The sequence below is a fragment of the Piliocolobus tephrosceles genome, chromosome X (assembly GCF_002776525.5).
Source record: "Piliocolobus tephrosceles isolate RC106 chromosome X, ASM277652v3, whole genome shotgun sequence".
NCBI classification, from domain to species: domain Eukaryota; kingdom Metazoa; phylum Chordata; class Mammalia; order Primates; family Cercopithecidae; genus Piliocolobus; species Piliocolobus tephrosceles.
The window spans coordinates 83,792,360-83,813,697 of record NC_045455.1 but is presented as its reverse complement, the minus strand read 5'-3'; the positions used below and the strand labels follow the sequence as shown (position 1 = coordinate 83,813,697).

The following is a 21,338-nucleotide window of genomic DNA, read 5'->3' as shown; positions in this document are numbered from 1 at the left end:
TGTTTGAAATGGGGTCTCCCGGCTCTGTCTCCCAGGCGGGAGTGCAGTGACATGATCTCGGCTCACTGCAACCTCCACCTCCTGGGTTCAAGCGATTCTCCCATCTCACAGGTGATCCGAATCCTAAGAATGAAAAAGATGGGTCGGGCGCAGTGGCTCACGCCTGTAATCCCAGCGGTTTGGGAGGCCGAGGTAGGCGGATCACCTGAGATCAGGAGTTCGAGACCAGCCTGACCAACATGGAGAAACCCACTCTCTACTAAAAATACAGAATTAGCCGGGCGTGGTGGCGCATGCCTGTAGTCCCAGCTGCTTGGGAGGCTGAGGCAGGAGAATCGCTTGATCCCGAGAAGCGGAAGTTACGGTGAGCCGAGATCGCGCCATTGCACGCCAGCGTGGGCAGCAAGAGCGAAACTCCGTCTCGATAAAAAAAAAAAAAAAAAAAGAATGCAAAAGATACTACCAAGGCCTGCGGAGCGAGGTACCTAACACTTCATGAGCGAGTTAAGATGGGTTTCACAATTTTTCGAGCAAGGAAACGGGCTCGGAGGTCTTGAACACCTGCTACCCAATAGCAGCACAGCTACTGTAACTAAAATCCTCTGATTTCAAATAACAGCCCCGCCCACTACCATGAAGTGAAGTCATCCACAACCACACACCGACCACTCTAAGCTTTTGTAAGATCGGCCTTCTTTAGGGAACAGGTCTTGAGAGAACATCTCTTTTAAGGTCAGAACAAAGGTCTTTCAAAGGTCCCAGGTCGTGTGCCGAAGGCGCCCACCCAAACATGACCTAGAGCAAAAAGAAAGGGATGGGGGACTTGGAGTAGGCATAGGGGCGGCCCCTCCAAGCAGGGTGGTCTGGGACTCTTAAGAGTCAGCGAGAAGAGAACACACACTCCAGCTCCCGCTTTATTCGGTCCGATACTGACGGTTGTGATGCCTGACAAGGAATTAACTTTCGCCACACTGAGAAACACCCGCGCCGCCCAGCCAGGCCTGACTTCCGGGCTGTGCGTGTGCTGCGTGCCGCGTCACGTGGCCAGCGCGGGCTTGTGGCGCGAGCTTCTGAAACCAGGCGGCAGAGGTGGAAGTGCTGTGGCTCTGCTGCGCGTCGGGTCTCTTTTGCGGCGGTGGGTCGCCGCCGGGAGAAGCCTGAGGGGACAGATTTGTGACCGGCGCGGTTTTTGTCAGTCTACTCCGGCCAAAAAAGAGCTGCACCTCTGGAGCGGGTTAGTGGTGGTGGGGGGTGGAGACGGGCGCGTCTTCCGCAGTCCCAGTCCAGCGTGGCGGGGGAGCGCCTCACGCCCCGGGTCGCAGCCGCGGCCTCTTGCCCTTTTGTCTTTGCCAACCCCCACTCTTGCCTGAGGGAAAGGTCCTTGTCCCGAAGGCAAGTTTTTGCCAAATTCGAGCCCCGCCCCTTCCCTGGGTCTCCATTTCCCGCCTCCAGCCCGGCCTTTGGGCTCCGCCTTGCGCTCAAAGGCTTACCTCCCTCCCAGCTGTCCCAGGTGTCGCCATCTGAAATTTCTTTAATTGGAAACACGATCACTTTAACGGATATTGCTGTGTGGGGGAAGTGTTTACAGCTGCTGGGCATCCTGCATCTGCCTTACTCAAGCCCCGGGTAATCGATGTATTCCGAAGACATGCTGACGGGAATTACCAGGCGGCGTTGTTCTCTAACAGGAGCCCTCTGTCCCCACTAGCTACGCGTCACTGCTTAGCGTGATTGAAACTAAATCGTATGAGAATCCTCTTCTCTAGTCGCACTAGCCACGTTTCGGAGTGCTTCATGTGGCTAGTGGCATCTGTTTGGACCGCACAACTGTAAAATGTTCCCAACCTCACAGTAAGCTGTTACCGTTCCAGGAGTTGGGACTGAATTAGAATTCAGACAAATTTCCCAGCGCTTCTGATTTTTACCGCGGTCACATATTAAGGAATGCATCCCCGTGTAAGTGCATTTTGGTCTTCTGTTTTGTAGACTTATTTACCAAGCGTTGGAGGAATATTGTAGGTAAAAATGTCTATTGGATCCAAAGAGAGGCCAACATTTTTTGAAATTTTTAAGACACGCTGCAACAAAGCAGGTATTGAAAATTTTTATATAACTTTATAAATAACACCGAGAAATTGTTTTCTAAAAAATGCTTGCTAAAAACCCAATACGTCACAGTTTTGCTTAGAACCATAAACTGTTCCTTATGTATGCATAAATCCAGTTAACAACATAATCATCGTTTGCAGGTCAACCAGATGATAAATATACAGCCTTTAGTGGATAAAGAGGAAACTGGCCCCTTGACTAGCATTAGGAAGAATTACTAATAAATCAGAAGCATTAATGTGACTTTATGGCAGAAGTTGTCTAAGTTTTTGGTTTCGGTACTCCTTATACTCTTAAAAATGATCTAGGACCCCCGGAGTCCTTTTGTTTATGTAGCTTACCATATTAGAAATTTAAAACTAAGAATTTAGGCTCACGCCTGTAATCCCAGCACTTTGGGAGGCCGAGGTGGGCGGATCACTTGACGCCAGGAGTTCAAGACCAGCCTGGCCAACATGGTGAAACCCTGTCTCTACTAAAAATACAAAAAATTTGCTGGGCGTGGTGGCCCGTGCCTGTAATCCCAGCTACTCAGGAGGCAGAGGCAGGAGAATCGCTTGAACCCCTGAGGCAAAGGTTGCAGTGAGCCAGGATCGGGTCACTGCACTCCAGCCTGGCCACATAGCATGACTCTGTTTAAAAAAAAAAAAAACCAAGAATTGAAAGTTATTAACTTACTTAAAAATAATGAAAGCTAACCCATTGCATGTTACCACAACATTCTTAGGAAAAAAAAACTTTTTGAAAACGAGTGGAATAAATTTTACGTTTTTGCAGTTCTCTTTAATGTCTGGCTAAATAGAGATAGCTGGATTCACTTATCTGAGTCAAATCTGTTATTTTGGTAGAAGTATATGAAAAAAATTAACCTCACACAGCTAGATAGTTGAAAAAAGGAGTATTTTAATAGTCTTCAGTTACTTGGTATTTTTCCTTGTACTTTGCATAGATTTTTCAAAGATCTAATAAATATACCATAGGTCTTTCCATGGTGCAACATCGTGCAGTGATTATTTGGAAGATAGTGGCATTCTGAATTATACAAAGTTTCCAGATATTAATACATTGCATTAAACAGTATTTTAAAAGTGACATTCATTAACATCACCATGGATCTCAGAGAAGTCTTTTAAGATTGGGTAGAAATGAGCCACTGGAAATTCTAATTTTCATTTGAAAGTTCATATTTTGTCATTGGCAGCAAACTCTGATTTCCTTGCAGCAACAAGCTCACTTCATTGATTTGTGAGAAAATGTCTACCAAATTATTTAAGTTGAAATAACTTAGCCGTCCTTTCAAGTAAAAATGACTTTTCATTGAAAAAATTGCTCGTTCAGATCACAGCTCAATACATGAGTGCTTTTCTAGATGCTATTGTACTTTAGCATTCAGAAATGCTTTATGTATGCTTCCTATTTTGTCAGATTATTAAAGGAAGTGCTGAAGCATTGAGCCTTAAGATTAATTTTTACTGCTTCATTAGGACATTCTTATGTTAAACTGGCATTATTATTATTTTTTTAATAAGGACACGCAGTGTTAAGGAATATAATGACTCTAGTGTTAGTTTGGTGCCACTGTCGTAACTCATGCAAATATGCCAGCAGTTTTATCCAGCATCATCTTTGCACTGTTGATACAAATGTCAGCATCATGAAAAGGGGAAATGATTCCATAGTGTTATTATGAAAGTAGTTTGGAACTGTAATGGTAGAGGATGGATAGCTCATAATACAAATTTGTCATTTCCCTTTAAGAGAGACTTCCCATGTTATGTGAGAGTCCGCATGCTCCTCATCCCTGTAGATTTGCCACATCTTGTGTACTCTTCAGAATTATTTGAATTTTATCTGTGGAATGTATTCTTTTTTTTTTTTTTCTTTTTTGAGACGGAGTGTTGTTCTGTTGCCCAGGCTGGAATGCAGTGAGGTGATCTCGGCTCACTGCAAGCTCCACCTCCCGGGTTCACGCCATTCTCCTGCCTCAGCCTCCCTAGTAGCTGGGACTACAGGCGTCCACCACCATGCTAAGCTAATTTTTTTTGTATTTTTAGTAAAGACGGAGTTTCAACGTGTTAGCAAGGTTGGTCTCCATCTCCTGACCTCCTGATATGCCCGCCTTGGCCTCCCAAAGTGTTGGGATTACAGGTGTGAGTCACCGCACCCGGCTGAATTTTATCTGTGGAATGTATTCTTAATGTGAATAGTTTTTGATTCCGAACCGTGAATAATAAGAAAATAAATAAAATTTAATTAAATGAAAATAAAAGCTAATATATACAGCTTTTAATAATATAGTTAAATGCCATCTTGTCACTTTTATGAACTCTTGTTACACCTTTCTATAGATTCGCAAGAGAATGGATTAATGATCTTGTTTAATTAATATGCCTTAACAAAAGTAGTCCATAGTCAAGATCTTAAGCATTTTTTTCCTTATTACGATCTTTAAGTGTTCTGGGTCATAAATTTGTCTGTCTGTCACTGGTTAAAACTAAGGTGGGATTTTTTTTTTTAATAGATTTAGGACCAATAAGTCTTAATTGGTTTGAAGAACTTTCTTCAGAAGCTGCACCCTATAATTCTGAACCTGCAGAAGACTCTGAACATAAAAACAACAATTATGAACCAAACCTATTTAAAACTCCACAAAGGAAACCCTCTTATAATCAGCTGGCTTCAACTCCAATAATATTCAAAGAGCAAGGACTGACTCTGCCACTGTACCAATCTCCTGTAAAAGAATTAGATACATTCAGATTAGACTTAGGTAAGTAATGCGGTATGGTAGACTGGGGAGAACTATAGGAATTCAGGCAAACCTATGTTAAAATCTTAGCTCATTCATTAATTGTATCATGCTGGGCAAATCAGTCTCTCTGGCCTCACTTTCCTCACTCGAAAAATGGAGACGATGAAAATAATGTCTCATAGGTTTGGATTAAATTAATTAATGTAGGTACTTAGTAAATGTTCTTTTTCATCCCTCCTTTGATAAGTTTGCCAACTGAGATTTGCTGAATTATGTCTTTCTTATGTCAAAAAAACCTAGGACTTGTTTTGCTGTTAATTAAACTATATTTCTTCAGGCTATCAGAGAGGACAGAGATTATTTTACCAATATCCTGTAAGTATCATGATTTGGGAGGAGTTTCCCTGGCATAGGTGCTGCATGTTTCTAAGCAATTATGTGATAAGAGTGTACACGCAGTCATTCAAATGATTATTACCTACTTGACATAAGTAATGAGCTTTCCCTTTCCTTCAGAGTATTAATCTGTAGTAAGGGGAGTAAAGAGTACACAGATAAAGTATAGTGTAAGGTTGAATGTAGTATGTACCAAGAGAAAAATATAAAAAAGTATAATGATAGTTGAGAAGAAAAAGCAAATAGTATTGGGCAGAGTTAGGCAATTACTCCTTTGAGCTGAACCTTGAAGGATAGGTGAGATTAAGAAATTTGAAGATGTGGTAGAGTGATAATGTTCTAGGCAGAGGGAACAACATGAGGAAGAATATGTAGTTTGTTCAGGAAATAGCAGTAATTTAGGCTGGCTTTGGTGGTTTTGTGTCTGAAAGGGACCAATAGACAAGGCAAAAAGACAGACTAAAGACAGGCATTGAATGCCAAGCTAAAGAAATTGAATTTATTTGGTTGGTTGTTGAGCAGAGAAATCACATGCAAATTTGATCATGCTACTTATTGTGTCAAACCTTTGATCACCTCCCTTTGTCCTTATAGCAAAATCTAAACTTGATACGACTTTCAAGTTCCTTTGTGATGAGGCCCCTGATTTACACTCTTGGCTCAGCTTGCCATATTCATCCCCTCACCTATCTTCATTTACCATTCATTCCTACTGAATTTCTTTTCGTTTCCAAAACCACCATGCTCTCTGGCTCTTTATACATATTGTTACCTCTATCCACAATTTACTTTCTTCCCTATTTTTTGTCTAGCTAATTTGCGTGCTCATCTTTCCGGTTTTGGCTCATTTCTGCTTCTGAGAAATACTTCCTGTCTGCTCTCATTGAGCTTCTAGTGAAGGAGACATACATAAGCAATGCTTTGAAAGAAATTCATGGCAATAGGGAGTGCATATACAAAGAGAATATAGGTAATGGGCAAATATTTTCATGTATGTTATTGGATACCAAATGGTATACATAGGATTCAGTAAACATTTGCAGAGTATTAGTATTATTTGCTTTAGAAAGCCTAATGATAAAACAGCAGTCTTTGGAGATAACCTTTTTCAAAATGTCATGCCTGTGCCATTAGAATCTTCTAGAGTGCTCATTGAAAGGGCAGATTCCAGGCCCCACTCTGAATCTCTTGATTTGTGATTTCTGGAAATGATGCCCATGAGTCTACATTTTAAACTACCTGAATGATCCCTATAGAAAAGAAAGGCTGGAGGTAGGAAGATCAGTTAGGGGATGTGTAAGGTCTAGGTGATAGAGACAAGTGTCTGAATTACAGTAATAACAGTGAACGTAGATGTGGGAGATAAAACTATGGGACGGCTGGGCGCGGTGGCTCACGCCTGTAATCCCAGCACTTTGGGAGGCCGAGGCGGGCGGATCACGAGGTCAGCAGATCAAGAGCATCCTGGCTAACAGGATGAAACCCCGTCTCTACTAAAAATACAAAACATTAGCCGGGTGTGGTGGCGGGCGCCTGTAGTCCCAGCTACTCGGGAGGCTGAGGCAGGAGAATGACGTGAACCCAGGAGGCAGAGCTTGCAGTGAGCCGAGATCACGCCATTGCGCTCCAGCCTGGGCGACAGAGCGAGACTCAGTTTTAAAAAAAAAAAAAAAACTATAGGACTCTACAGTAGTCTAGATATGGAGGATTCAAAAACAGGAAAAAATGACAGGGCAAAGCATAGTTAGAACACAGTAGTAACAGTCATAGAAATGGATAAGGGAGTCATCCATTCAACAAATACTTAGTGCTTACTTGTGCCTGGCAACCTGCTCAGCATTAAGGATACAAATTGTGAGTAAGATGTCCTTTGACCTCTGAGTACTCAGTCTTGTAAGCATGTCTTGTAAACACATCTAAGTACTCAGTCTTGTAAGCACATCTTGGTTGCCTCCGTAAAAATAAATACACTAGTGTGATATAAGAGCATGTACTAAGTGCATGAAAAGTGAGCAGCCATCTCTCTAGTTGGTCGGAAAAAGCTCCATGAAGCAGTTTTTGCTGAATCTTGAAAGATATACCTAAGGTCAAATGGCTGATGTTTTAATCATAACCTGCTAGAATTGATCTATAACCAAGGAAGGTAGTAAGGAATTAATAAGGCCACTCTCAACTCACTGCAAAGGAGTTAACTCTTTGAAGGCTATAATACATAAATCTGCTGACTAGTCTCTTGAGACCTTTTGCTTTTAAATTTACTTTAGATTCGGTATTGAAAAGTAAGAGTAATGGACTTAAACTGTGCTTTTCAACCGGCTTTGTTCAGTTCTGACATGTAATGTATTATTTTTTAAAAAATTATTCCTGAAGTTCTATGAGGAATTACGCTGTTTCTGCCTCTCAGCAGCCCTTCGTTTTGCATTAAATCATATGCATTTCTCTTACCATTCTTCAGCTTATTAATGAGATCTTCAGGTTATTTGTGAAATGTTTATTTGGTAATTAACTTTTTTTTTCACCTAGTTCATTTTTTTAACTTTTTTTTTTAATAGCAGAGTTTCTTTTCATTGTTGAACTGAAATGGATGTGGTATTATTAACTGAACTCCTTAGTTGACATTAGAGTTCACCCTTTGTATGGTTCCATGGATTTTGACAAATGTATAATGTCATGTATCTACCATTATGGCATTATGCTGAATAGTTTTGCTGCCCTAAAAATCTCTTGAGTTCCACTTGCTCACCCATCCTTCCTCCTGAGCCCCTGGCAGCCACTGATCTTTTTACTGTCTGTGTAGTTTTGCCTTTTCCAGAATGTCATGTAGTTGGAGTCATACAGAATATAGCATTTTCAGACTGGCTTCTTTCACTTAGCAATATGCTGAGACCGGCTCCATTGTAGAGACGCTAACTCAGCGGCGCTAGAGGAATTAAAGACACACGCACAGAAACATAGCAGTGTGGAGTGGGAAGTCAGGGGTCTCAGCAGCCTTCAGAACTGAGAACCTGAACACAGGTTTGCCTACACATTTATTGACTGCAAGCCAGTGATAAGCATTGTTTCTGTAGATTATAGATTAACTAAAAGTATTCCTTAGGGGAAATAAAGGGATGGGCCGAAGTAAAAGGATGAGTCTGGCTAGTTATCTGCAGCAGGAGCGTGTCCTTAAGGCACAGATCTTTCATGCCATTGTTCGTGGTTTAAGAATGCCTTTAGCCGGGCGCGTTGGCTCAAGCCTGTAATCCCAGCACTTTGGGAGGCCGAGACGGGCGGATCACGAGGTCAGGAGTTCGAGACCATCCTGGCTAACACGGTGAAACCCCGTCTCTACTAAAAAATACAAAAAGCTAGCCGGGCAAGGTGGCTGGTGCCTGTAGTCCCAGCTACTCGGGAGGCTGAGGCAGGAGAATGGCGTAAACCCGGGAGGTGGAGCTTGCAGTGAGCTGAGATCCGGCCACTGCACTCCAGCCCAGGCAACAGAGCAAGACTCCGTCTCAAAAAAAAAAAAAAAAAAAAAAAAAAAAGAATGCCTTTAGCGGTTTTCCGCCCTGGGTGGGCCAGGTGTTCCTTGCCCTCATTCCAGTAAACGCACAACCTTCCAGGATAGGTGTCATGGCCATCAGGAACATGTCACAGTGCTGCAGAGATTTTGTTTATGGCCAGTTTATGGCCAGATTTGGGGGCCTGTTCCCAACAGCAATATGTGTTTAAGTTCTTCCATATCTTTTAATGATTTCATGCTGAATAATACTCCATCGTATTGATGTACCACAGCTTGTTTATCCATTCATCTATTGAAGGACATCTTGGCTGCTTCCAAATTTTGGCAATTATGAATTATGCTGGTATAAATATTCACAAACAGGTTTTTGTGTGAACATATTTTCACCTCATTTTGGTTCACACCAAAGAGCACGATTGTGGGGTCATATAGTAAGAGTATGTTTAGTTTTACAAGAAACTACAAGCTGTCTTCCGAAGTAGCTGTTCCATTTTATATTCCCACCAGCAGTAAATGAGAGTTCTTGTTGCTCACATACTCACCAGCATTTGGTGTGTCAGTGTTTTGAATTCTAGCCATTCTAATAAGTGTGTAGTGGTATCTCATTGTTTGTTTTATTTTTTAAAGTCAATTTTCTTTCAAGAATTAGCTACTTTTTAGTATCTTTAAAAATCTCATTAGAAAAGGACGTGTGATATTTTGTTAAAGTGGGGTTTTTAAATTACACATACATTTGCTTTATTAATGATTATGTCTAGTCCATGTTAACTTGAAAAATGAGAATATAATGAGACATTTATGCTGCTACAAATAGTTTTATATTTGGTCTTCACTTTAGTAACATTGATAGAGCTTACTTTTCTCAAAAGCTAAGTTAGAGATTATAGGACCAACCAAAGCAACTATTTTCTAAGAGTAATAATAAGTACCTCAGGTGCCAAATTTGTAGTTACCTTCAACTATTGGAAGCGTATGAGTACTTAATACCCTGGAGAGTCAAATATAATGTACTTTAATACAGAAAATAGAAATATTGAAAAACTGTAAATTGGATTTCACCTATAGCTTTAGAAACTCTGAACATTATTTTCTTAGAAAATAGATGTGTTCAATAAGAATAGAAATTATGTATTACTGTCTGCAGCTCACTTTTGTCTAATTATATCAAATTTATTCTTCCAGTCAATATTTCAGGAGTGACTAATATACCAGACATTTTTTAGTTGCTAGGGATACAGTGATAAATGACAAAATCTCTGCCTCAGATTGCTCACAGCCTAATAGAGGGGAAAAGAACAGTGTATGATAAACTCTTCAGGGAACACGTAGGAGGGGCAAACAGTTAATCTTACCTTAGGGATCACTAAAGCTTTCTGGAGGAGGTAGTTTCTAAATGGAAGCCTGAAAGAGTTGTTCTAGGTCAAGAGAAACAAAGAAGGGGAAACAGCTTGTACAAAGTCCTAGAGATTAAAGAAAACATTCTTTCAGGATATGCACATGGTTGGGTATGGATAAAAAGACTGTAAAAGAATGGCATCATAAAAATTAAGAAGTAAATTGTCACATAAATATATGTATTTCTTATGTACCTACAAAAATTTAAAATGAAGAAAATAAGTAAATTGTGAAAGGCCTTGATACTATGGAGTTTGACTTAATCTTGAAAAGTAAGATCTTGAAAGGTTTTTAGCAGAAGTGATGTGGTCAGATCTGGTACGTTGGTAGGCTTTCAGTAAATGTCTTTTCCCTTATTCCTTTTTTCTCTTTCTTTCTTTTTTTGTTTAAAGAGATGAGATGTTGCTTTTTTCCCAGGCTGGAGTACAGTGGCATGCACCATAGCTCAGGCTCCTGGGCTCAGTGTTGAACTCCTGCCTCAAGCAATCCTCCCACCTCAGCCTCCGAAAGCCCTGGGATGATGATGATGATGATGATTATTATTATTTTGAGACAGAGTCTTCCTCTGTCATCCAGGCTGGAGTGCAGTGGCGCTATCTTGGCTCACTGCAAGCTCCGCCTCCCGGGTTCATGCCATTCTCCTGCCTCAGCCTCCCAAGTAGCTGGGACTCCAGGTGCCCACCACCATGCCTGGCTAATTTTTTTGTATTTTTAGTGGAGACGGGGTTTCACCGTGTTACCCCGGATGGTCTCGATCTCCTGACCACATGATCCACCCGTCTCAGCCTCCCAAAGTGCTGGGATTACAGGTGTGAGCCACTGCGCCCGGCCAGCCCTGGGATTATAAACCACTGTGCTTGGGACATTCTTTTTGGGGTTTAATCAGCAAACAGAAAAACCTCTTCTGACAACTCCCTGTACATTCTTCTTCCCAGTATAGATGAGACTTTTTGTTTTTAAACACTTCCAAAGAATGAAAATTTATAATCCAGAGTATATACATTCTCACTGAAATGTTGTACTGTTTCAGGAAGGAATGTTGCCAGTAGTAGACATAAAAGTCTTCGCACAGTGAAAGCTGAAATGCATCAAGCAGATGATGTGACCTGTCCGCTTCTAAATTCCTGTCTTAGTGAAAGGTATGATGAGGCGATTATATTAAAATATTTAAACGTAACATTTCCCTACATATATTTGTTTTATGAAGATGAATCTGATTTTTATGCTAATATTTTGGCTAAGAGCCTGGTGGAAGATCTTATATTTTAAAATAATCTTTTACGTTGAGTCCTTTAATAGAATACTTTTTATGTTAGAAACATGCAAGTTGTTGTTCTTGTGATGTTGAATTGGCTGGTTTTCTGTATATTCTGTGGTTTTTTTTTAAGTAACAAAAATAACAGTTGTGAAAAGCAGTAAGTCAGTCCTTGAATTTCATCAATTTAAAATAAATTGTGCACTTTTCATCTTTGGAGAGAATATGATTTACTTTACAATTTTTTTTTTTTTTTTTCCCAGACAGAGTCTGTCTCTGTCACCCAGGCTGGAGTGCAGTGGCACAGTCTCTGCTCACTGCAAGCTCCGCCTCCCGGGTTCACATCATTCTCCTGCCTCAGCCTCCTGAGTAGCTGGGACCACAGGCGCCCGCCACCACGCCTGGCTAATTTTTTGTGTTTTTAGTAGAGATGGGATTTCACCATGTTAGCCAGGATGATCTCGATCTCCTGACCTCATGATCCACCCACCTTGGCCTCTGAAAGTGCTGGGATTACAGGCGTGAGCCATTGTGCCCGGCCTACTTTACCAAAGTTTTGAGTTTAAAATATACAGTTTCCAGCAGCTGAAATTTGTGAGTATATATATGTTGGCATTTTAAACATCACTTGGTGATTACTTAATGCTTCATGAGAGATTTACTTTTTAAAAACTAATATAAAATATCTAAAAGTACTGTTCCAACAATTCATATGAATGAGAATCTTCTTTTAAAAATAAGATAAACTAGTTTTTGACGGTTTTTTTTTAAATAACCTAAGGAATTTGCTTTGTTTTATTTTAGTCCTGTTGTTCTACAGTGTACGCGTGTAACACCACAAAGAGATAAGTCAGGTATGATTAAAAACAATGCTTTTTATTCTTAGAATACTAGAAATGTTAATAAAATTAAAACTTAACAATTTTCCCCTTTTTTACCCCCAGTGGTATGTGGGAGTTTGTTTCATACACCAAAGTTTGTGAAGGTAAATATTCTACCTGGTTTATTTTTATGACTTAGTAATTGAGAATTTGACAATAGCGTTATACCTTTCCCCTGAGACTTACAAATCTGTACCTAGCATTCTTCCTCATATAGGCATTCAGTAAACGATAAGTGAAATAAAAAGTGAATGAAAAAATAATACCCTTAATGATCAGGGCATTTCTGTAAAAAAATAAACTCTTTTATTTCTTCCCAGGGTCGTCAGACTCCAAAACATATTTCTGAAAGTCTGGGAGCTGAGGTGGATCCTGATATGTCTTGGTCAAGTTCTTTAGCTACACCACCCACCCTTAGTTCTACTGTGCTCATAGGTAATAATAGCAAATGTATATTTACAAGAAAGAGCAGATAAGGTTGATAATTGTCATCTCTAATACTTCTGTTAAAAAGAAAATATTAGATAATGTCTTTGATAAGTGTGTTAGCAGTTGACAATAATTTTATTCTATTAAGTGTAGATTGGGATAAATGCAAACACATTAAGTGGTAGTCTGTGCACTGGGGTCAAGCATTGTGTTTTAGTACGATGTGATTAGTGTAGACTAGCTTACACATATTCCTTTACTGGTCCATACAAGCATTTAAGAGGCAGTATTTGGTGTGACTGAATTTTTTTTTTTTACAGATGATTGTGGTAATTAGGGCATTAAAGCAGCATTAAATAAGCTTTTGTTTTCTCTACTTAAATGTGTTCTAAGGTCTGTATTGCCAGTAGTACTGAGTTGAGGTCTTGAATTCCACAAGTGTAAATTACACAACTATGTGATAAACTGCAATATTTAATTTATCCATTCATTAAACTGTAAACTATTTGTAGTCTCACCATAGTTTCTGTTACTAGGATCTAGAAATATTTCCTATTGTAGGCTGGTTGCAGTGGCTCACGCCTGTGATATGAACACTTTGGGAGGCTGAGAAGGGCAGATCACCTGAGGCCAGGAGTTTGAGACCAGCCTGTACAACGTGGTGAAACCCTGTCTCTACTAAAAATATAAAAATTAGCCAGACGTGGTAGAACACACACCCATAATCCCAGCTACTTGGGGGCTGAGGCATGAGAATCGCTTGAACCTGGGAGACAGAGGTTGCGGTGAGCCGAGATTGTGCCACTGCACTGCAGCCTGGGTGACGGGGAGGCTGAGACGGGAGGATCACGAGGTCAGGAGATCGAGACCATCCTGGCTAACATGGTGAAACCCCGTCTCTACTAAAAATAGAAAAAATTAGCTGGGCGTGGTGGCAGACACCTGTAGTCCCAGCTACTCAGGAGGCTGAGGCAGGAGGATGGTGTGAACCCGGGAGGTGGAACTTGTAGTGATCTGAGATCACACCACTGCACTCCAGCCTATGCGACAGAGCGAGACTCCGGCCCCCCCCCCAAAAAAAAAAAAACTTCCTGTTATAAAACTACTTACAAATCTCGGAGTAGCTGAGATTTGGCTAATCATGACTTAGTATTTGAAAAGTTGTGACTTTTTTTTTTTTAATTGAGACAAGGTTCTTCTGTGTTGCCCAGGCTGCAGTGCAGTGGCATAGTCGCAGTTCACTGCAGCCTCAACTTCCCAGGCTCAATTAATCTTTCTACCTCTTAGCCTTCCAAGTAACTGGGACTACAGGTACCATGCCACCAGTGTACTACCAGTCCTGGCTAATTTTTTTTGTATTTTTTGTAAAGGTGGTTCCTGCCGTGTTGCCCACACTTGTCTCAAATTCCTGAGCTCAAGCAGCCACCACACCCACCCGTGACCATTCTTTTTTATTTTTATGCGATAATAAACATGTAAGTTTAAATAAATATCTGTAAATAAATATGATTATAGTACAAACAAGTATTTGGAAGTTCATCTAAACAAACGCATCACAGTTTATAGGCAAAGGATGAAAGATTGAATAATAATGGGAAAAAAAGTAAGTATTCATTAGCATTGTTTTTCTTTTTTTTTTTTTTTTTTGTTTTGAGGCGGAGTCTCGCTCTGTTGCTCAAGCTGGAGTTCAGTGGTGACATCTCGGCTCACTGCAACCTCTGCCTTCCGGGTTCAAGCAGTTTTCGTGCCTCAGACTCATGAGTAGCTGGGATTACAGGCACCCACCACCACACCCAACTAATTTTTGTGTTTTTAGTGGAGAGGGGGTTTCACCGGGTTGGCCAGTGTGGTCTTGAACTCCTGACCTCAAGTGATCCGCCCGTCTCAGCCACATTTTTTTTTCTAAGAAGATACTGGGTCAGATCATTGTTTCTCAATTTGCAGATTATGACCTATTAATACTTGTGAAACTTATTTTGTGAGTCATATCTGCTCTTTTTAAATGTAATGAAAATTCTGAGTACATCATGTAGTTAGGGTTTAGAAAATAAGAAATACGGTATACCTAGTTAAATTTAGACTTCAGATTAACAGCGAATAATTTTGAGACATACTTAACACTAAAAAATTATTCGTCGTTTATCTGAAATTCAAATTTAATGAAATGTCCTGTATTTTATCCAGAAGTCCTACACACAGTAAAGTTTGTTTTGTAAAATGTTTTTACTTAACCGTTGTGTGCCCGTGTGTGTGCAGTCATAAAGTGTGTGTGTGTGTGTGTGTATGTATATATTAACTAGGTTGTACTCAAAGCCCGAGCTTAATTTATTCCCAAACCAGTATTATATTTTGTTTATTCTGTCAAAATAACATTCTATTTTGATTCCTCTTTAGCTGGGAGTAAATTAACCCTATTCTGTTGCTTAGATGAAATAATATGGATAAAATCATTTTGAAAAGACGTGTTTAACATACAGTATGCCTTTAGGCTGTAATATAGAAATGAATGCTAAAGTCTCCAAGCTTTAGCTTTTAAGTCATAACCTAACAGCATCATCTGATTTTCCAACTCATTGTGGACAGTATTACCATAAAGTAATGATCACTAAGCCATATCTTACCACCTTGTGAGTAGTAAAAAGGAAGGAAGTAGAGTTTATTCACTGTGTTGATTGACCTTTCTAGTTACTATACTTGAGTACTTGAATCAATTCATTTTGTTTCAAATGTGTCACGTAATCAAATAGTAGATGTGCTTTTTTATGTCTGACAAAAAATGAGTTTTTGCATTCTAGTGATAATATACAATACACATGAATTTTTATCTTGCAGTCAGAAATGAGGAAGCATCTGAAACTCTAATTCCTCATGATACTACTGCTGTAAGTAAATATGACAAATTGATTAGACTTTTGACACTGCTAACAATTTTGGAATGCCTTGTTAAATTATTTATCTTACATTTTTAATTTCCTAATCTGTAATTTATCTAAGCCTTTGAGAAAGTCTCTAAACCTGATCCTATATGTGATTTTACCTTTCTGTGAAACTCTGCTGTCTCTCTATTTAAGTTGCATATATACAATATATACAGTAGTCCCGTCTTATTCATGGGGTATATATTCCAATATCCCCCAGTGAATGCCTGAAACCTTAGATAGTACTGAACCCTATACGGGCGGATCACGAGGTCAGGAGATCGAGACCATCCTGGGCTAACACGGTGAAACCCCGTCTCTACTAAAAAAAAAAATCTAGCCGGGCGAGGTGGCGGGCGCCTGTAGTCCCAGCTACTCAGGAGGCTGAGGCAGGAGAATGGCGGGAACCCGGTAGGCGGAGCTTGCAGTGAGCTGAGATCCGGCCACTGCACTCCAGCCTGGGTGATAGAGCGAGACTCCGTCTCAACAAAAAAATTAAAAATAAAAAAAAATAAAAGTAAAAAAGTGTAGTATTTATGTATATGTACCTATAATCTTTTTTCTATAAGCACATACCCTGTGATAAAGTTTAATTCATAAATTAGGCATAGTAAGAGATTAACAAGAACTAATAATAAAATAGAAGAATTATAACAAAATACCGTAATAAAAGTTATGTGAATGTTGTCTCTCTGTCTCAAAATACCTTTTTGTTCTGTACTCGTGTGGCAGCAGCTTCATCAGCAGATGAATATAAAAATAAAAGGTTTTATTTTTTTCAGTCCAAACCTAATCTTGAATCTGTGTAACATTCCCTTACTTGCAGTAAATGCCTTGGTGTCATTTGTTTCAGGAGATCCCTTACTGAAGTTTTCGTACAGGCTCTATGCTTTCTGGCATAATGTGTAGCTGTCAATCAAAACAATCTGTTCATGTTTTCTACCCACAAATGTAATACCTTTTTTATTTCTATGGTGCACTGTGTGGCCATAACTTTTGCAGTTTAAGGTGTGACAGGAAAAACAGCTCATATGTCTTTCTTCTTCACAATCTCACAGATACATTTGTTCTTACCATAGATTTCGCAGTACATTTTTTTTTTCCTTAAGTCGAGAACTTTCACTGTTTCAATTAAAGGAAGCACTTTATGGCTTCTTTCTGGCATATTTGAATTGCCAACATCATTACACTTGTGCTTTGGGGCCATTGTTAAGTAAAATAAGGGTGACTTGAACACAAGCACTGTAGTACCACAATAGCCGATCTGATAACCAAGACTACTAAGTGACTAACAGGTGGGTCCCATATACAGCCTCAATACTATCGCTGGACAAAGGGATGATTCATGTCCCAAGTGGGATGGAGCAAGATGGTGCAAATGTTTTTTTCTCCATTTCCATTTTCCTTTCCTAAGATTTCCACATCCTAATGGAGCAAGATTTCATCACACTACTCAGGATGGCACACAATTTAAAACTTATTAATTGCTTACTTCTGGAATTTTTCCATTAAAAATTTTTGGACCTAGGTTGATTGCAGGTAACTGAAATCACCAAAAGTGAAACCATGGATAAGGGGGGACTACTACTATATTTGCGCTGAGAGTTTTTATACTAGTGATTTTTAAACTATACTTTTTGCAGAATGTGAAAAGCTATTTTTCTAACCATGATAAAAGTCTGAAGAAAAATGATAGATGTATCCCTTCTATGACAGACTGTGAAAACACAAATCAAAGAGAAGCTACAAGTCATGGTAAGTCCTCTGTTTAGTTGAACTATAGTTTTTGTTGTTGTTGTTGTTTTGGGGTTTTTTTTGAGATGGAGCCTTGTGCTGTCACCCATAATCTCAGTTTACTGCAACCTCTGCCTCCCGTGCTTAGGCGATTTTCATGCCTCAGCTTCCCAAGTAGCTGGGATTACAAGCATGCACTACCACGCCCAACTACTTTTTGTATTTTTAGTAGAGCTGACATTTCACCATGTTGGCCAGGCTGGTCTCAAATGGGCATAAGCCACCGTGCCCAGCCTGAACTGCTGTTTTTAATTGGCACCATTGAAGGATTGCTCCTCTTTTCTTAAAGAGAAAATACATTACTTTTCCTTTCTTGACTACTGAAGTAGTGTTTTATCTCAAAGTATTGAGAGTAGAAACTAACTTGATGTGCTGTGATCCTGGCTACTCAGGAGGCTGAGGTGGGAGGATCGCTTAAGCCCAGGGGGTCAAGGTTGCAGTGAGCTGTGTTTATGCCACTGCACTCCCACCTGGGTGACAAAGTGAGACTCTGTCTCAATGGAAAAAAAGAGAAACTAATTTGATTTCCATGACGGTATTTAAATACCGTGTAAGATAGTACTGTTCAATATGTGGTTGTGACACAAAAACAAAGCCTATTGAGAATTTTCACAGACAGTAAGATATATAATTAACAAAATCTGAGCTTTTTTTTCTAATTAGAGAGTAAATGTGGTTTAGATATACCATAGTTGACCTAATCAGGTCATGGATTATTGCACTTTTCTTAGTATGTGTGTATGTTTGTATAACTGTAGGATTTGGTATCTGTTTTTGCCTGTGGTATCATGTATGTATGTATATGCATATGTAAAATCAGATTTACCCTTAAATGGCCACAAAATTGATTTGGAACATCTGTTTTGATAGGTCTTAGAATATTTAATTGTATATATGGTAAGATTAGGTGAGTTTTAATTGTATAGAACTGCTAAAGAAAGAGTTTTAGGGATTGTTGTGTGAATAAAAGGCTTTAGGTTCATTGGAATCAGGGGAATCAGGCTTTACTAGGAGAACAGGAGAAGGGGTGAGTAGCCAAAAAATAAAATGCCAAGTACTCACAATAACCCTTTAAATACTGACATGTAATATTTAGTATATTCTACATATACTGTTTCTATGAGAAAGGTTGTGAGAATAATGTAAATTATATGGCTTATAAAATGTTGTTAATGTGCTTCTGTTTTATACTTTAACAGGATTTGGAAAAACATTAGGAAATTCATTTAAAGTAAATAGCTGCAAAGACCACATTGGAAAGTCAATGCCAAATGTCCTAGAAGATGAAGTATATGAAACAGTTGTAGATACCTCTGAAGAAGATAGTTTTTCATTATGTTTTTCTAAATGTAGAACAGGAAATTTACAAAAAGTAAGAACTCGCAAGACTAGGAAAAAAATTTTCCATGAAGCAAACGCTGATGAATGTGAAAAATCTAAAAACCAAGTGAAAGAAAAATACTCATTTGTACCTGAAATGGAATCAAGTGATACTGATCCGTTAGATTCAAATGTAGCAAATCAGAAGCCCTTTGAGAGTGGAAGTGACAAAATCTCCAAGGATGTTGTACCATCTTTGGCCTGCGAATGGTCTCAACTAACCCTTTCAGGTCTAAATGGAACCCAGATGGAGAAAATACCTGTATTGCATATTTCTTCTTGTGACCAAATTAATTCAGAAAAAGACCTATTAAACACAGAGAATGAAAGAAAGAAAGATTTTCTTACTTCAGAGAATTCTTTGCCACATATTTCTAGCCTACCAAAATCAGAGAAGCCATTAAATGAGGAAACAGTGGTAAATAAGAGAGATGAAGAGCAGCATCTTGAATCTCATAGAGACTACATTCTTGCAGTAAAGCAGGCAATATCTGAAACTTCTCCAATGGCTTCTTCATTTCAGGGTATCAAAAAGTCTATATTCAGAATAAGAGAATCACCTAAAGAGACTTTCAGTGCAAGTTTTTCAGGTCATATGACTGATCCAAACTTTAAAAAAGAAACTGAAGCCTCTGAAAGTGGACTGGAAATACATACTGTTTGCTCACGGAAGGATGACTCCTTATGTCCAAATTCAATTGATAATGGAAGCTGGCCAGCTGCCACCACACAGACTTCTGTAGCTTTGAAGAATGCAGGTTTAATATCTACTTTGAAAAAGAAAACAAATAAGTTTATTTATGCTATACATGATGAAACATCTTATCAAGAAAAAAAAATACCGAAAGACCAAAAATCAGAACTAATGAACTGTTCATCCCAATTTGAAGCAAATGCTTTTGAAGCACCGCTTACATTTGCAAATGCTAATTCAGGTACCTCTCTCTTTTTTTTTTTTTTTTTTTGGATAAATAATACATATAGTTCTATAGATGATGATTCCTTATGTGTTTTTTTGTGCTTTTTAAAATCTTCATATCTTATATTTAATCTTAGGCATCATCTGTATGCGTTACTGTTGAGGTCTTTAATTACCAGTGTTTAGAATCAGATCACTCAAACATGGTAGATAAGTTTGCATAGTATGTATGTATATATCCGTCACTCTTGAGACAGCTTTATTTTATTTTAAGTTCTAGGGTACATGTGCAGGACGTGCAGGTTTGTTACATAGGTAAATGTGTGCCATGTTGGTTTGCTGCACCTGTCAACCCTTCACCTAAGCATTAAGCCCAACATGTATTAACTATTTTTCCTGATGCTCTCCCTCCCCCAACACACCCCACCTCCAGACAGACCGTAGTGTGTGTTATTCCTCTCCCTGTGTCCGTGTGTTCTCATTGTTCAGCTCCCACTTATAAGTGAGAACATGTGATGTTTGGTTTTCTGTTCCTGCATTAGTTTGTTTAGGATAATGGCTTCCAGCTCCATCCATGTCCCTGCAAAGGACGTGATCTTGTTCCTTTTATGGCTGCATGGTATTCCATGGTGTATAGTTCCACATTTTCTTTATCCAGTCTGTCATTGATGGGCATTTGGGTTGATTCCATGTCTGTGCTATTGTGAATAGTGCTGCAGCGAACATACAGGTGAATGTACCTTTATAATAGAATGATTTTTATTCCTTTGGGTATATACCCAGTAATGAGATTGCTGAGTTAGATGGTATTTCTGGTTCTAAGTCTTCGAGGAATTGCCACACTGTCTTCCACAATGGTTGAACTAATTTACATTCCAGCCAACAACTTGAGACAGTTTTTAATTCATAAACATTCAGAGCTGGCTAGCTAATTCCTGCTTTAATTTAAAAAGTGTTTATTATACACAAATTGGACAACTCTATAAATATGTGGTGGTATTTACTATGTATTTTTCTCTAAAGCATGTTAAAAAAATTAGGCTAGATATAGTAGCTAATGCCTGTAATCTTAGCACTTTGGGAGGCTAAGGCAGGAGAATCACTTGTGGTCAGGAGTTTAAGAACACCCTGGGCAATGTAGCAAGACCCCATCTCTACAAAATATTTAAAATACCCAGGCATGGTGGCATGCTTCTGATGTTGTAGCTACTCAGGATGCTCAGACGGGAGGATCACTTGAGCCCAAGTGACGAGGCTGCAGTGAACCAAAATTGTACCAGTGTACTCCAGCCTGGGCCACAAAATGAGACCTTGTCCCTAAAAAAAAAAAAAAAAAAAAAAAAAAAAAAAAAAAAATTAAATAAGGAAGTACTAGCTAAATTTAATATAGGCCAGTTCTAAAATAATGATTTGTTGCTGCTGTTGTTACATAATTTTCTTAAATATTTTGAAGATTGCGTACTGTTATTGCTCTATTTCGGCATCTCTGCGATGTAACTCTGTCCTCTTTGTTGTTACAACTGTTCACTTAGCGACTAAACTGTATGTTTACAAAGTGATTTTATCTCCCTATGAGAAGATTTTAGTGAATAGCTCAGTGAATAGTAG

At 39.2% G+C, this 21,338-nt stretch overlaps 1 protein-coding gene across 2 annotated transcripts in view; it reads left to right on the top strand.

Annotated features, from left to right (window-relative positions):
• The first annotated feature begins 1,051 nt into the window (after window positions 1–1,051).
• The window catches only part of BRCA2 (BRCA2 DNA repair associated), an 88,920-nt gene continuing 68,633 nt past the window's right edge, over window positions 1,052–21,338 (top strand). For both annotated transcript variants that reach the window (XM_023208782.1, XM_023208781.1), the window contains exons 1-10: window positions 1,052–1,234; window positions 1,987–2,092; window positions 4,631–4,879; window positions 11,185–11,293; window positions 12,214–12,263; window positions 12,354–12,394; window positions 12,611–12,725; window positions 15,552–15,601; window positions 17,281–17,392; window positions 18,631–19,746. In XM_023208782.1, the coding sequence (XP_023064550.1) occupies window positions 2,026–2,092; window positions 4,631–4,879; window positions 11,185–11,293; window positions 12,214–12,263; window positions 12,354–12,394; window positions 12,611–12,725; window positions 15,552–15,601; window positions 17,281–17,392; window positions 18,631–19,746 (1,909 nt within the window). In that variant the 5' untranslated portion in view covers window positions 1,052–1,234; window positions 1,987–2,025. The remainder of the gene's footprint in view (window positions 1,235–1,986; window positions 2,093–4,630; window positions 4,880–11,184; window positions 11,294–12,213; window positions 12,264–12,353; window positions 12,395–12,610; window positions 12,726–15,551; window positions 15,602–17,280; window positions 17,393–18,630; window positions 19,747–21,338) is intronic.